The sequence below is a fragment of the Merops nubicus genome, unplaced genomic scaffold (genome assembly GCF_000691845.1).
Source record: "Merops nubicus isolate BGI_N331 unplaced genomic scaffold, ASM69184v1 scaffold23659, whole genome shotgun sequence".
NCBI classification, from domain to species: domain Eukaryota; kingdom Metazoa; phylum Chordata; class Aves; order Coraciiformes; family Meropidae; genus Merops; species Merops nubicus.
Window position 1 is genome coordinate 1 of NW_008632021.1, and position 16761 is coordinate 16761.

At 38.7% G+C, this 16761-nt stretch overlaps 1 protein-coding gene across 1 annotated transcript in view; it reads right to left on the reverse strand.

Moving 5' to 3' along the window:
• Nucleotides 1-4977: 4977 nt before the first annotated feature.
• LOC103780154 overlaps nt 4978-16761 on the reverse strand; it is a 122207-nt gene continuing 110423 nt past the window's right edge. The window contains exons 22-23 of the mRNA XM_008947805.1: nt 8667-8857; nt 4978-5178 (exon numbers count right to left, since the gene is read on the reverse strand). Of these exons, the coding sequence (XP_008946053.1) occupies nt 4978-5178; nt 8667-8857 (392 nt within the window). The remainder of the gene's footprint in view (nt 5179-8666; nt 8858-16761) is intronic.

The following is a 16761-nucleotide window of genomic DNA, read 5'->3' on the forward strand; positions in this document are numbered from 1 at the left end:
TTAAAGAACCCCAGGGATGGGGCCTTATTTAGCCAAACATTCATAAATAAAGTTACTTACCTGGATCTTTGCTAGACTAGTGCTAGTTTCTTTTCATATGAGAGTGGGAGATATTTTCATACCTTCTTTTCTTTAATTTTAGGTAGGAGAAAGTAAAACTGCCATAAACAACTTTAAGAGTCAGAATAAATTGAATAGGTCCTAAGGCATCTAGGACAGGTGTTAAAATTCACATGGTTTCCAAACTATGGTATGATGGTGTGAGCTCTTTGCCCTATAGCAACGCCATACACCTACATCCTCCAAACAGACCTCTTGGGGGCCAGAGGGGGTACCTAAGCCTCAGATACTGTGGTAGCTACAATTGTTTCCCAAATAAATGGATTTTCTACATTAAAGCCTGAGTAGTTCAAGTCAATCATTTCAAGGTAATACATCGATATTGATAACTAGGAATGCATAATACACATATTTTATTTTTAAGTTTCTGCCAGTTTATAAATCACTCCCTTTGGATTTTTACCAGGAGGAAATAAATTAGAAAAATATTCATTTTTCCAGAGCAGACAGGTCTTGGAACTTCTCCGATAACAAATTTCAAGGAACGTAGTACTCTCCTCAGCACCTGACAACCTTCTTTCAGTATTGAAATGCCTTGCTTTTGGCAAGCTTTGCTCCCATTACCCTTATGTACAGCCTCATCTCAGCTCAGAGCTTTTCTGTTCTGTTTTTGCTTTTCCTTTTTTTTTTCCACCTCAATTTTTGTTTCAGTTAATAATGAAGCCAGTTCTTAAAAATGCAAGAAATTGAATCAGACCAAAACAGGATAAATCTCCAAGTTGTCAAGGAAATGCTGAGTAACATCTTAAAATGTCTGCTACTTCAAAATGGCCCACACAAAACAGGAAATATCACTTTGGCTTTACTACTACAAGAAAACCACTTTGGCTTCCTGTTAACAGAAAGACACGTCTCATACAAATGAAGTAAGCCCAGGCCCTCATGGCAATTGGTCACTTTTGTGCCACCAACCAAGCAAAACAAAACAAAAAAAAAGCCCAAATCCCAAACTTTAACAACAGTACATGGAGTTCCCCATATAGAACTATGTTTACCTAAACTCGCTTGCCACTTTAAGACTTAAAAAAATAGACATTTTTGTACTCAATCTGTTATAGACATTTAAGCTTACAGGTTCATACAATAGATGCAGTATGCCCATAATTTTTTCTAGCTAGAAATAATTTTAAATTCTGAAATTCTACATAGTTTTCAATCAAATACCACCTCTTTCATTTCTCTCCCTCCTTGGCTGCCCCAAAACAGCATTTTCTCTCAATATGATTTCCTCCAAAAAGAAAATTTTTGGAAAAAAAAAGGTTGTAGCACATCATTTATTCCTGTTTAATCCTGTTTCAGATGAAACCCAGTATTGAGTAAATCATCAGAAATAGTTGCAGAAATGTTTCACAGTCCTCACATGAAACCTCTCCCATCTAAGGAAAGGAAACGTGATCCCACCTCATTCTAGTAGCTTGTGAGATCTAGACCACAAAACAGAGAGATTCAATATCCAGAAAAGCCACCAGAGAGGGGCTGCAGAAATAGCTGAAATTAGATATTGTTATTAATTACTTCATAGCTGGACTTAATGCACCAATACTAAAAGGCTTTACTGACAAAGAAATAATTGTGCATGTGCAGGCCTCCATGAACACACACTTTCTACTGAAAAAGTACATAAAACAAGTCCCATGAGGCAGAGAGTTAGAGACTTTTGAACATTCTCTAGAGGGGAACAGTTTCCCTAAGCTATGAGTCAATAGTGCAGGCCTTCCAAATTCAGACCAACAGATGCCCTCTACCCCAAGTGTCTCTGAATGGAGCACAGAGTTGTCCAAGTTTCTCATGCCCAGGTGGCAGCCCGCTGCATCCATGAGTTGTAACTGTTGGCTTGAGCATACTTTTTTCTCCAGATGTGGCTTCCATGTTGCTGCACAGCCCTTTGAACCCAGCATCAGGTGAAAAATGTCAATTTGCTAGCAACAGTAGAAGACGAATCCTGTTTTATTACACTTTTCATTTCACATTTCCCCCACTTTCCATTTGTTGGAGGTCTAAATAGTAGTGAAAGAGAATGGAGATAAACTCAAAGCACTGCACTTGGATAAAACGCATACATTTTTTTTCTTGAACAAATACAAATTTGTTAAAATATTAATTGCATTAAACTAACACCATTCAAGAATTTTCTGCTCTTTTCTAAGAGGGTGATACAGCAGGTTTCCAAAACCTGCAGGCCATACAGTGCTTTCCTTTGTATAGAACAAATCTACTTCAGCAAACAGAATTGACTTGGACTTTGCTCAGAACTGCAAGACACTGACACATCTGGGCCAATTAAGTATCAGTTAAGCAACTTAAGTGTCTGTTTCTTTTTAAGATCCAAGTGAAGAGGTTTTTGAAGAAAAATGGTGTTTACATGTCTTGATTTGTGAAAAAATCACACTTGCGAGAGAAAACACACATGCGATTTGACTTCCATTAAATATTTATCAATTATTTAGCACCAGGTAGTTAAAATTAAGATGGACCAAGAAAATTAATCCCTACATTCCTAATTTTCAATGTGCTCTTGATGGTTAGTTGACATCATGTCAACCTCAGGGGCTATCCCTCTCCTACCTATATATCTGCTTTGAAGAATTTTGGCAGGACACTCCCAGTTGTCCACTGTCCAGAGGGTCTTCCAGGAAAGGTGAAAGATTAAAATTAATTTTAAAAAAAAATTTAAAAAAAATTAAAATTGTCTCCATTTTTAAGGTGAGATTACTCTAAATTGCAGCAGGTATTGAACTTGCTTAATTTCTATCAATTTATACAATTGTTTCAGTGATGAAATCACCACTAATATGATTTCCTGAAAACAACTTCTTAACAAACCTTGACTTTGAGTCTGCTTCTTCATTGAGTCATTGTCACCTGCTTCCAGGTCTCAGCTAACATTTGTTCCCCACCAGCAGACTAGCTCCAAGTATTAAGTACTGATCCAGTATGTGTCCTTACCCCCACACTCCTAAATCCTTTGATACTTGAGGCAGTGATGTTACGCCAAGCATAGCCCTGCTTCTGCATTCAACTAGCCCCCATTTCCCCTGATGGTCTTGCATAGAAGCCTGTGTCACAGGAACCTACATTCTTCCTTCTGTTTGTCCTTTCTTATAGCTTACCGTCTACTCCTCAGTTCTCACAGTCAACGCAGCCTTAACTGCCGTGTTTTGACGCATCAGGACATAATTCCTTACCTCTTGTTTCAAAAAGAAAGCTGCTGAGTGTCAAAAATGTAATACCAACAGTCAATTGATATTCAGTACTCAGGTGGAAAAAATTTCACATGTTCACACTAATACTATTAACTTGTTTTTTCAGTCAAGCTATGATAAAACATAATGTATAAAGACAGGTGATTATGGCTGCATCTGCATAGTGTATTTTGCTTTAAAAGATAAACTGTGTTGAAAACTAATGACAAAGACTATCTTATGAAACAGCCAACAGAAATGCAGTTGCCACAGTTCCTGTAGCAGCATTAATTTGAGAACAATGGGCTAATTCTTGCTTTTCAAAATTCATCACGCTGCAAATTCTTCATACTTGTACACATGCAGAAGATGGGAAGGCAAAAAAAAACAAACCTTGTACTGAGGACAATGAAGCCAAACAGTTATGATCTTGCAGCAAAACCTCTTCACATACTTATTTTTTTCCCCAAGGGGAAATCATGAAACCTTCCAGAAAACTTATTTTCCTGCCCTAAGCTGTACAGATTTTCTTCATTTAAAACTCAAACCTAGAAAGACAGAAGAAAAATTTACAGCAGATGTTCCAGAGTTCTCTCAGTTGTAGAGCCATCACTGTGATTCATAATGAAACAAAAACCAAAGGCATTTGAAGTCAACTTGTAAGCACTCTCATTTCTGTGGGTCTGGTCCATATGTGCCTATCTACATTAGGAAGTTTAGCATATATAAATATATAAATAAAACATATATACAGTACATACATTCATATATGCCATAAAATGGCATATATTTACAAAAATATTTGCAGCTGTGCTTTCCACTTCCATGTCCACATTGGGAATCTCATTATTTAGCTTCTGCCTTGTGAACTCGATCATCTTCCTAAGTAGGAAACTGGGATGAACTTGTACCTTATATTCTCACAGTTGTCAAAAATAAGAAAGAAAATAACTTTCCAAGGGGTTCAGCCAAGTCCGTAAAAAACATTGAAACTTGTTGAAGCATTAGCTGCCCCACTGAAGAGTAAATTTACTTGTTAGAAAACACTGAGACACCTTTTCTTCATGTAGAAAGACAGTACCTTGGTCTGGTCCTTAAGAAGCTCATAAAATGTCAGGCAGAGCACAAACTGGGTGCCTGACAGCTGTCTGTAATACAAACTCATGCATAATCACTATTTTATTTGTCTCAGTTTAAACTGGTAGAACGGTGAAAGTGAATGTAGAGATGAAAATGCATACATCAAGTTACCTTACAGGATAAAAAGGTAGAGAGTAGACTACATCCTGTTGGCATTGGTTTAGCTTCCTTTAAAGGTAAGTTATATGGTTAAAACAACCGCAAGGATCTCACATTTACACAGTACACATTGTACAGTTCTGTGATTTCCAGGAGCTGGACGTATTTACTTCTCCAAAGAAGGAAAAACATTTCTTTGCTGCTTCATAAAATAATCTTCTTAGGTATGCAGCTCAGGTTCAGGCATGCTTTTTTAACTTGAGAGATTTGCCCTTTTGAGAAGAGTTTTGCAAGAGGAATTAAAGCTTTGGAGAAGGGGTTATTTTCCTTTCGAAGAACACTTAGAAAAAACAAACCTCAAAATGCAGCAGTTTAAAGTGCCTGTACATGAAGACCCATGGGGAAAAATTTTGCCGTGAACCATTGAACTACAGCCTCAGATAGCACTTTCAGCAATGGGCTGTGGAGTCACCTCTTGCTCCTCACTATTCTCTGTGGACACATCCTGGACCTCCTGCTGCTGATAAATATCTTGGACCAGCATGATGTTTGTGTTCCTCCACTCTCTGTACTTCATTGCCGTCAACTTTGGGTCCTCTAGCAACTGGTTAATTGTGGCCAGGTCATGTTCCTTACACTAGGAAGAAAAAGAATGGTTGTTTACAACAGAAACTGTCAAGCTTATTTTCCATAACAACACTCTGGGAACATGAGAGAACCACATCACAAGAAGATGGAAAATTATCCACCCTCCCAGCAACTTGTTCCCCTTTTCAAAACACAGATTATCAAAGTTAAGTCCATAGCAGAAATCCATCCCATCTGAAGGCAAGATTATGATTTAATGTAGGTTTTTTGTTTTTTTTTAATAGGGTTCTTAGCAAAACTTCATAAGAGAGGACTCATGTGAAAATCAAACATCGTTATGCTGTCTTACAACAAGTTAGTACTTGCATGAAACTGGGCATAATAGCTTTTATTTCTGTAATTCACACCAGTTCCAGCTTTCTCAAAAAATACTTATTCCCTGGCCACATTATAAATGTCTCTTCTCTGGGAGTAAGAGAGAAAATCATTTTGGAAATAATGCATGCACTAGCAGAAGAGTGGCTAGAGCACACATGGCTGCTACCACATCCACTAGCGACTACTGCTAACAAACCTAGTCTCTATTTTTAGACAAGAGCAGCTCAGACTGTATGTTGCAGGCACCCTGGTTCAATTGTAAAATGAACAGTTACTGGTATAGAGACACTGAGATCCTTTATGTCACAGAATTACAGAATGGTCAAGGTTAGAAGGGACCTCTGGAGGTCATCTGGTCCAAACCCCTTCCTCAAAACAGACCCACCTAGAGCTGGCTGCCCAGGACCATGTCCAGATAGCTTTTGAGTGTCTCCAAGGATGGAGGCTCCACAACCTTTCTGGGCAACCTATGCCAGCGCTGAGTCACCGTAACAGCAAAAAAAGTGTTTTCTGATGTTCAGAGGGAACCTCCTGTGTTTCAGTTTGTGCCCATTGCCTCTGGACAACACTGAAAAGAGCCTGGCTCCATCCTCTATCTACTCACCCTTCAGATATTTATATTCACCGATGTCCTCACATTTTCTGACACAATGAACCACTTTGGTTTTCTAGCTCGTATTGCCCATCCATGACCAGAAAACAGAGAAACCCTAGTTAGCAGCTACAATTTCTTAATGGAGAGACCATGCTGGACTAACAAACCTTTACTGGCTCCTCCCATCCCTGTCAGTCTAATGCATGAAAGCAACTGTAACAGTTCTAACCATCTTCTGCTGCCATCAGTTTCATCATGCCTGAGGACACTCCATGCTAGTGGCTGCCTTGAAAACACCTTGAAAATACTCCCCCACATTCACAACACTTCCCAATAGTAGCAGTCGGCTGCTTACACACCCATATCCCACTACTACTCCAATGAACTATCAACTGCTCTAATCCCTGTGATGCCTGAGACACTTTTTAACCACAAATGCTTGTTCAGTTGTTGGTTAACACAGGTCCTACCCTCAAGACCTAGTGCCAGCCCTTGTAAGAAGGCCTCTAGCATTGATGCAGAGATATTCACAGTTAGCCTAAGAGAAGAAGAGGAGGTAAGGAGGTAGAAGTGAAAGAAGAGTATTTCCAGTGGACATACTTGGTGGCAAAAAGCCATGCCATGGAATTCTTCCTGTACCACTAAATCTATTTCCCACATTCATTACGCCTGTGATACATTTGCTCACAGCTTCTCCCTCTTCCAAACTATCCAAAGCATGTTTTGTTAATGATATACTGTAGCAGGAATATTAATCCACTGTTAAAGATGTGGAGTCAAAAGTCCAAAATTAAAATTGTGACAAATCTTGCATAAATCACTTCTAAAACTAATAGGGTTTTCATTAAAACAAAGTAAATATGAATCAGACACAAAACTTCCCTGATTTTTAGATTTCCAGTATATCATTTCCAATTATGTCACATCTCATATTATACATTAAGATAATTGACTATAAAAGCGCATAATCCCACTAATGCAAAGAATATGGCACTTTCCCACTGCAAGCATTTGTCTTTCAGACAGGCTAACTTAAACAGTGCTGTGTATAGAACTCTGTGTCTCTGAGAAAAATGTCTGTGATATGTTTGTCTTGTCAATACTCCAACTTCTTAGTCTGAAGGAAGTAAAAAAAAAAAAAAAATTCAGCACATTTTATACATTATGAACACTCCAAAAAGAGATTTTTCCATATTAAATACAAGTGTTGGACAAGCCTAAGGTAATAAACACTGCTAATCACAACTTATACAGTAGTCCCGTGCTAAATCAATGCAAAGCTGTCCTTGCTCATATCTGGCAGTAATGCTTCCTTCCATTCAGCTCCATGCTAATGAAATTGATTGTCCCACAAGATGTAACTCCATTTTCTACTATCTGGTTCTTAGATTTACTAGGGAGATTCCTATCAGGGAAAACTTTGCAGTAGGGTTTTTTTTTCTGTACTTCTCAATTTCCTGCCCCACAAAATAGGCATATTTTTAAAGCTACCTTTCTGTTATATGATGGGATCACTTTATTGTTAATGCAGATGGATACTGCTCTAGTAAGTACCATGTTACTGAAGATACTTCGATACTGGGGAGAAACTTCACCAGGTCTCACAGAAAGCCAGAAAGAATGCCTATATTCCCACTTGTCTTTTCAACTGCAGGAATTTTAACACAGGTTGAGGTGCCAAAGCCAAGCCTCCCATTGTGACTAGGAATCAAATCAATGATTGTGCCAATAGAAGTTTTTACACACGTTTCTCCAGGTTAAGATGCCTGAAGCCAATTATACACACTTGAAACAAGATAATTAATTCTTCTTTTCATGCATACAAAAAGAAACAAATGAAGCCCCAGGTTTGTGTTTTTTCTTTCTTCTACTCACACTTTAAATGCTATAGTAAAGCTTTCCGTGTCCCTCAGTACAATTCAGAAGCAGGCTTTGAAATCCCATGTTACTTGATGCTGGTAAGTAAACAGCCTCATAAATTCCCATATTCCGGACAGATTTACTGGCCCTTTCATGGAACGTCCTCTGAACCCCTCCACGCCTGCAGTTCATGATGTTTCCAACATAAAAGCAGGATGCTTTTGTTATTAAAAATATTTTAGTTACAGGAGGTCTTTACAATAGCTTTGGCACATCCTGTACATTCTCCAATAATCACACAAGGAAAACTTTTTTTGGCTCAGGGTCATTTTCATGCTCTTTATCATCAATGTACTTTGCCTGCTCTTCCTTTTTTAAGGCTCCCCTGTTTAGTGCATTCAGCTGAGCTTGCATGTTTTCAGCTAACTAAGAGAAGCTTTCTTTATTAAATTTTTCAAATGGGCTGGAACTTCTGCAAGAAATGTGCCTCTCGAACTATTGCCTCTGCTTCCAGTTCAAATGGAACAACAAAACACAGGTCAGCATTCCGAATGAAGCAGAAAATAATTTCAAAAACTTAACCAAATTCTCTGAGGCTTTAAGTAAATATGTAATTAGAGTTTGGACGAAGTCTAGGATTGTTTCTCTTCAGCCAAACTGTTCCTTTGCCTCAGGCTTTTCCTTGGCTAGCTCTGTGATCTCACCTTTAGTGTGCTGTTCAGCATTCGAATTTTGTGGAGTTTCTCATTAATGGAGGGATTTTTGCTGCGTTTAATAAATGACTTCCTAAGTTCCTTCTTTGTTGACAGCCGACGATCACCAATGGGAGACAGGCTTGCTTGTTCTAATGACTTGTAAAGTCTCTCCATCTCATCATCATCACATTTTTCCTGATCTGCAAAGAAAAGAATAAATCTGGTATGAGAACATGAGTATGTCAGCAGATAGCAGCAACGTTAAGTTCATCCATCAGGAAGGCTCTTAGCCAAGTCTAAAAAATAATGGTATTGGATTTAAAACCAAGGGCAATTTTTAGGGTAATTTATAAGGTAATAATGCATATGAGAAAGACATACTGCCAAACTCAAATGTTTTTAAGAGTATGGTCATGATCCAAATAAATAGAAGCATGTATTTCCACTATGTGTTGGTTTAATGTCCAAATATGTCATAGCCTTTGAATGACTGGCGGCATTTTGATGACATCTTTACCCAGTCACCCTTCCCTACATGCTGCACACAGTGAATGATGTTTCTACCTGGCAATTCACAAGTCAAATTCTATTTGGCATGCTGAATCATCACCAGGTTTTGGTGGTTACTGAAACCAGAGTTTAAAAGAATTGAGCAATGAAATGAAATATAGGAACATTTCAGAGGCCCCAAGAGAAGGTCCCTAGAAAAGAGATTAAAACAGGAACCCACAGGGCTCCTGATGTCTAACTCCTGAGCTTCACAGATTACAGCACAGAATTTGTTTGTTGTGCCTCAAAACAAAGCCTTGATTATCTCCACCTTAATTATTCTGATGACTCCCAAGCAGTAACACCATATTCCATGATAAAGAGGACATGAAAGGAAAACCTAGTAAACAGCTGAGAATGAAATAGCATAAAATATGATAAAAATTGAAGTAAAGATATTTTCAGAATAGAACAGCTTAAAAATGAATAGTTAGAAACTAAAAATATACTAGGCATATATAGAGGCGTTTTGGCAGCAGGCCATTTTCAGCAACAGACTGTGCAACTTGCTTCTTGTCCCTCAGCCCACACTGCAAACTTTTCTAGATCAGTGTTAGCTATTGGAAAATCTTCCAGCTATTGCTGTTTTCAGGGTGCTAATGAGTCCCCAGTGCGACAACATTTGGTTTTATTTCACTGGGGATAGTGATGGTGATTCTTCTCAACTTCAGTCATCCATGTGCAGGTCAAACTGATTGGGTACTTTTTTCTTTTAATGAAAAATTAAACATTGACTTTTCTAAATCATCTTCAGTCAGCAATCATTTTCTAAACAAAAGGAATAAGTCCTTTTGCTCATTCCTGCAGAAGCAAAAAGACTTCTCCAACATGTCAGTACACTTAGGAGGCTGTTCCTTATCTTTTTTTGTGTTTTACAAAGTACAGCACCCTCCTACAACCTTTTTCTTTCTAAATATTTAGGTTACAAGAAAAGTTTATGATGTGCTACAAATATTTGCCTCCGCTGTGTTGCTGGTCTTTTTTTTCACCACTTTGTGGTTATAAAAAGCCTGCTGTAACTTGACAAGAACTAAATATATCTTCCAACATTTGTATAGTGCTGGGGGAGGAAAAGGAGAACTGTTGTATATTTAACAAGCTGCAGGAAACAGAAAAAAAAATGCAGGTGGAAGGCATAATACACGGCAGTAGTATTTCCTGAAAACTGTTGGCTCTTGCCATGAGGCTCGTAATTGTAACTAGCTTCCTGCCTGTTTTCTTGGCATGAAGTAGCTGTTTGTTTCATTAGCCAACTCCTGCACAGGACTGGCTCAGCTCTACAGTAGACATCAACCATCAGGACTGCGCACAGTATTACTTTAAAGAGATAAATTGACTATTATCAGGTATCCAAAAAAATTGTGTAAGAAGAAAAAAATTTTTCATTGATCCTGTCCAGCAACTTTAAAAAATATTCAAGGTATATTATGAGGTACATAAGATCCCTGTTCCAGATACTTTTTGAGGCTAACTCATGATGCTCCTCAGTGTCCTAAAGGGTTAAAAAGCAGCAAGCATGAGAAAACACACTCACTGAACACTCTTCTTCTGTGCTCTCTGATACCTTCTGTGCCCTTGTGAGTGAAGGTAAGGAGGCCAGTAATACTCAAGACAGAAAAAAAAAAGATGGAGCTAAAGTTAGAAAAGTTCATCAAAATGCTCACAGACAATGACCAGCAATGCATACTCAGCTCCTGCATTCCTTCAAGATTGCAAACTTAAACTCCTCTCTTATTTCTTCCACCACTCCCACCTCCAAAGGATTCATCAAGGTCAGGTACTTCCAGAGGGAAATGAATGTGCTAGATTCTTCATATTGGGTGGATAAAGGGAGTGACAAAGAAGGAGTTAGACAGGATTTCAGGAAATGGAAAAGAAGAGTGAGTGAAACCTACAGGCAGTATGAGTTATATGGTACTTTTGTCTCCATCTTTGTTTATACTGATGAGCAGTGAACTTCTACCACAACACTGAAAAAATAAAGCAGTATCTTAATATTATGCTTTTGTATAGAAGCAGATACTCTTGCTATGAAGAAAAAAAAAAAAAATAAAAAGAATGGCCTGCCAGTAAACCTCTATAAATTGAGGCCAGACTCTCTGATACTTATCTGGACTTTTACCTTCAGTGTCATGATTTCCCCTGAGCCAACCTCAGAAAGCAAATGCTCAAGTTTTGCAGACATGAAGCTGCCATGGAACACACTAGACTAATGCTGTAAATCTAAAAAGGGTAGCAGTAATGGAGGAAGAGGAGAGGCATTGTGTCTAGCACTCAATTAAAAAGCCAAATAAAATGACCTGTGATAAGAAAGATCTTCTCACACACACAATGGTGCATTGTGGTATTTCACAAGCCTTTTAAAGCTGTGAAAATAAAACAAGTACTACCTGTGGTAGTGCAAGTACCTTGCTCGTTTTCCCCACAGAACAACCTGGAGAATATTAAGGCTGGATAATAGAGATAAAGCAACATGACTCAAGGCTTAAGAACAGATTGGACTTTCTCTCAAGATGCAAACACTCATAACACGTTTTCCCAGAACTTGGTATTGCTTAATTCCCCTATTCCTGGAGTCAGATCACAGACCTGCAGATGAGCAAGTCTCTAAGAGAAGCACAGACATTCACTAGTTCTGTATTTTTAGGCTTCAGTGATTTGGATACCTGCTATGAAACCTGGAATGTCTGGACCATACTACTGAATTGTTACACAGTATTTGCTTTCCATTACAAAGTAAAAATTTTTGCTGAAAGCACATAGTACACAAGCTTAGGCTCTGGCGTAGAAACGAACAGATTGTCTGTGTCAGCCTCCCCGAATACATGTACCACCCCTACTCTGAGCTTTGTTAACCTCTGAAGATTTATAATGATGGAGATATTCCACTGGCAAAAATTCTTAATAACATGGACAGGTTGGGCCCCGCTAGCATTGCTCTGGAGAGAGTCTTTCCAGCTGGGTCACACAGCTAACACCAGGAACACTCAAAATCACTTCAAAATACAGTATTGCAAGTTATCTTTTCCACCAATACTCTTCAAGCTAAGTGCTTTCCACCTCAGGCATACAAGTTAGGTAACTGAAATGCTACTATAGCACTTGTTTATCTCATCCTATTTTAAAGATAAAATATATTAATTTTTCTCTCAGGACCTCCTGAAGGATTAGTGGTAAGGAACAAATGGGAATAGTGGAAAGATATTATACACTGTGTGCACTTAAAAGTGTGTACGTGCACAGAAGAGAACACATGCGTTGTGCACTATTCCCTTCCTTTGGCAGTATTAACTATAAGCAGTTCTGTTGAGTAATGACACTGGAAGGATCAGTTTTCCTGAGACCCTGAACCATGCCCTTCACTGACAAGTGTCACAGCCTGCTAAAGATTCATAGCACTTCTGGAAAAAATCTGCAGTATTGTATAGCTCTTTTAACTTTGTCAGACTCCAGTGGGGAAAGTTGAACAGGACCAGTGCTGATCTGAGGGAAAGGGGAGTTCTGCCCTGAGATATTTTAACATTCAAGAGAAAGAGACCTTTTAACTTAGGGTGAAGAAAATGAAGTAGTATTTCAGGCAAGTCAGAACTTCTGACAAATTCTGTTTCAGGAAAGGTAAAACACAATTTTGTGGCTTGATGCCACTTATCTGGAATTTCCCTTTAGCTAACAGGACATATGACAGACAAGAGCAAGTTGCCAGAGGTTCAGCATGCCAGCCTTTCACCTCCTCAGTTTTCAGCTTCTACCTTCCTGTCAGCCAACTTGCCACAGGTAGGAGACATTAAGGTATTGAGACTCCCCATCTTGCAGCAGCACTATAGGAGCCTTCCTGAAATCTGAGCTTTAATGCTCCTTCATCCTACAAAGGTGAAATTATCCAGAACTTTTCCAAAAGCAGCTGTGAAAAATCAAGCTGATTTTCCCAGTGGTAGAGATATAGAAATCAGCAAACAAAGGGGCCAGAGTACACCAGAGGATCTGTTCTGGCTATTACTGGCACAGGCAGACTCCAGAGGGGAAGAGGATGTCAGTTCTGAGGAAAGAAGGAACTGAATGCATCCAGCTCCTGTTTAACCAACTCCTTCCCACAAAACCAACATAGACAAAATTCAAGTGGTATTCAAAAAGCTTTCCAGGTTTTTCAAAATATCAGCACAGACTAGATCTTCTACCACCTATTGGGAGCTAAGGTAAAATAAATAAACCAGAAGTGGTACCACAAGAATTCCTTGCCAAGGTGCATTAACCTTACACAATCATAAAACCCTCAGAAAATGCAGGGAGAAAGATGCTATTGCCAGAATAGAAGATTCCTGAATAAATAGGAACACATTCTAACCCCCCAGTTTCTGCAGCTTTTCAATTACGATGGTGGTGGGTCACAGTCAGGTCCTTTTTTTTTCCAGTGGTTGCCAGAAGTACAAATGATGGAGTTTGGCTGCAGGGCGTGTCTAGCCCCCTTGAATCAGGCAAGGCCAGCTTCTGGATACAGAGCATGTAGTCAGAGAGTTTGTATTCTCAACTGTTTCTTGTTTACCTTTCAGTTTCCTTGTGTCACAGGCAGCTTTGAATCCTTTGTCACTGTGCATGTAGTATTAAATTATATTTGTAGGAATATTAAATATTCCTACAAAACAAGTCAAAACATAATGCTGATCTCTTTTCAAAAAAGAAAGCTATTAAATTGTCCTCTTCTTTGTACCTTCGTATTACTCTCTGGTATGTAACCGCTTCCCGGTAACCTGTGCTGAAAATTAAGGCTGAGAATGGTCGTAACACCACTAAGAGCAGCTGGAAAGATGGTTAGAAGTATCATATGGTACAGGTCCTTGCATCAGACACAGTTGCTTAGCAGATTTCATTAAATAATTTTCATTGAAAAATTGATCCATTATCATTTAGTTGAATCTCTAGCTTCTCTAGCAGAGATTCATCCATTTATCTCTGAGAAACTTTTCTCTCGTTGTTTAAATCATGGCTGAGGTTTCTTCATTATTTTTGTATTTCATTGATAAGCTCTTCCCACAAAGCCACAGTTACTTTCTTCTTTCTAGGTACCAACTTTTCTCACCTTGGCCTTCATTTCTGAATTTTGCCAATGAAAGTGCTGTTCAGTTCTTGAAAACTTTCCCTTCAGCTCTAGGCTGCTATCAGCAATAACCAAAAATTCCTTATAGGGTTTTACTAAGCAGAATGTGGCCACAAAGCAGAGTGTGTGATGGGTTTTTTCTATCCTCATAAGGAATATAAAGAAGGGAGAGCATATAGACACACATAAAGGATCTATGGGGAATAGGTTCAAAGGTTGTGCAGCTGTTCTGATAAGAGCAGGGCCAGCTTTACACATAGGGAACATGCTTTCAGGACAGACACCAGTGCAAGACGGACCTGTCTCCTCCTGCACGCAGTCTTATTACTCTGAAACATGCCAAGCTGTCAGAAAAGCACTATTCAGAAGCATTGTAAAGCAAATAATATGGATTGCACTGAGGTATGCATTCTTGTTTTGTATCAGTTGGCAAGGGTGTTCTTGCTAGTTATCATGAGATTTGCAGCCAGCTTTTACCCCACATTTTGAATTCATCTCACAGAACTTCTGTACGTTTTTATCAGCCAGCTGGAGGGGGAAATTCTTGGGGGACAAGCCACAGAACCAAAACTGCATCCTTTTTGATAACTTTTTTTTGGGAACTCAATGGCTCTTTTATGCTAATCCTGTTCTACTTTGTTCTCAAATTGAAGTAACTTAACTGATATCCATGCAAATTATTTCACTGATTTTCTTCAGTGGCCATTGTAGGGGAGAGCCCCACATGCCAACATTCTCCATCCCCTCACCATATGATGCAGACTGATAAGGGGGGAAAAAAATGCATGTGTGTGGTGAATTTCTTACTTGCTCAATAAGAAGTTATGATGCAGGGAGTAACTGGTGAGGCTATAAGTTTCCATAATGACTGTCTCAATCAAATTATCTGTTTCTGGATTTCCATCAGAGATCACTGGAGTGGTTAAGATGAAAGCATTCTGCGATTAGGGTTGGCCATCAGCTAAGCAGTGAGCAACAGAAAAATTCATTTCGTCAGGAAAATTTTTAGGAAAATTAAACCAGCTTACAGATAGCAGGAATATACCAAGATGTGCCCTGATTTACACTTTAATCCCATTTTTATTGGTGAGTAGTGTGTCTATCAAACAACGGTTTAAATTATTATGAATGTGTCATGCTAATTCTATGAGCATCTACATAAGTGCTTTTTGCAGTAACTCTTACAGTTACCGTGGAAATCATTAATCTTTGCCCTATTGCAGGAATAGTAATCCATTCTGTGCAGAAGTCTAGATTTCTGGAGAGCATCCACTGAATCTTGCTCAACAGGATCTATAAGCCACAATGCCACATATAACCTACACCCCAACAATCCACCTGAATGTACTTAGTCATGTTTCCCAAAGGCATTACTTAGTCAAATTTAACCCAGAAGGTGAAATTACAGAAGACAATGCATTTACTACATCTTTGTGACATTTTCATAAGGGACCCCATTTCTGCCAGCCCCAGCCTTTTTACTATAGTGAAAGCCAGAGCTTATGAGAATGAGATTCCACAGTAGCTCTCTTAAAGCATCCACTCCTTTCTGCTGCATAGAAATAGTACCTATGCTCATTCTTGGCTTTAATTCTTACTGATCTTCATTGCTACAGAAGTCCTAATCAGAAGAGCCTAGAGGATGAATAATGAAGTTGAGCATGAAACACTCTGAATTAACTGTCACCTTTGTTAAAATCCGTACTTTGCTCAATTTGCTTTTTTTTTTTTTTTTTTGTAAAATCAGAAAAACATGTTACCAACTAAAAAGGTGGTAACTGTTGATATTTGTAAAACAATTAGGAGACTGACAATGTGATGAATGTGTCCCATGCTAATTTTTCAATCAGTGCCAAGTTCAGCTACAGAGGAAATACCAAGTCCAGTGCTGTTGCTTTCCACCTTTGCAATACCTTCAGCCTAAGCTTTTGGATGCACCTTTCTTTCTCACCATACTGAGACAACACTGTTCTTTTAGCAAAGTACTTGCTTCAAATCCTTGCAAGGATTTGGAATCATGGGTAGAGCTGATGGACAAGAACACTGTTGCTTCCTCATGCATTGTCTTTCTAGGCAGCATGCTGAGTATCTTCTCATTTCAGCATATTGTATGCCAGAAATGCCCCTTATACTTTGACAGTTTTTAATGCAGGAAGAAGTGGCTTTGCTCAAAAGGTGAGAAATGTTGCCTCACTACAGCAGGAGAGTTATGAATAGCACCAATGAACAAATTCTGGAACTATACCACCTTTTTAATTTGGGAATGCATTTCAGTAGGAGGATACCTGTGCAGATACCTATTTGCTTCAACAAAAACCAGCCTTAATGGACTTTCCAATTCAGGACTGCAGTTGCTTCCCCTTGATTACAATGAAGATCAGTGAAAGAAATAGGGAATGTGTACTGGAAGTAAACACAACTGCTTTTATTTTTAAAATTGGATTAACCTAACCCCATGTTCAC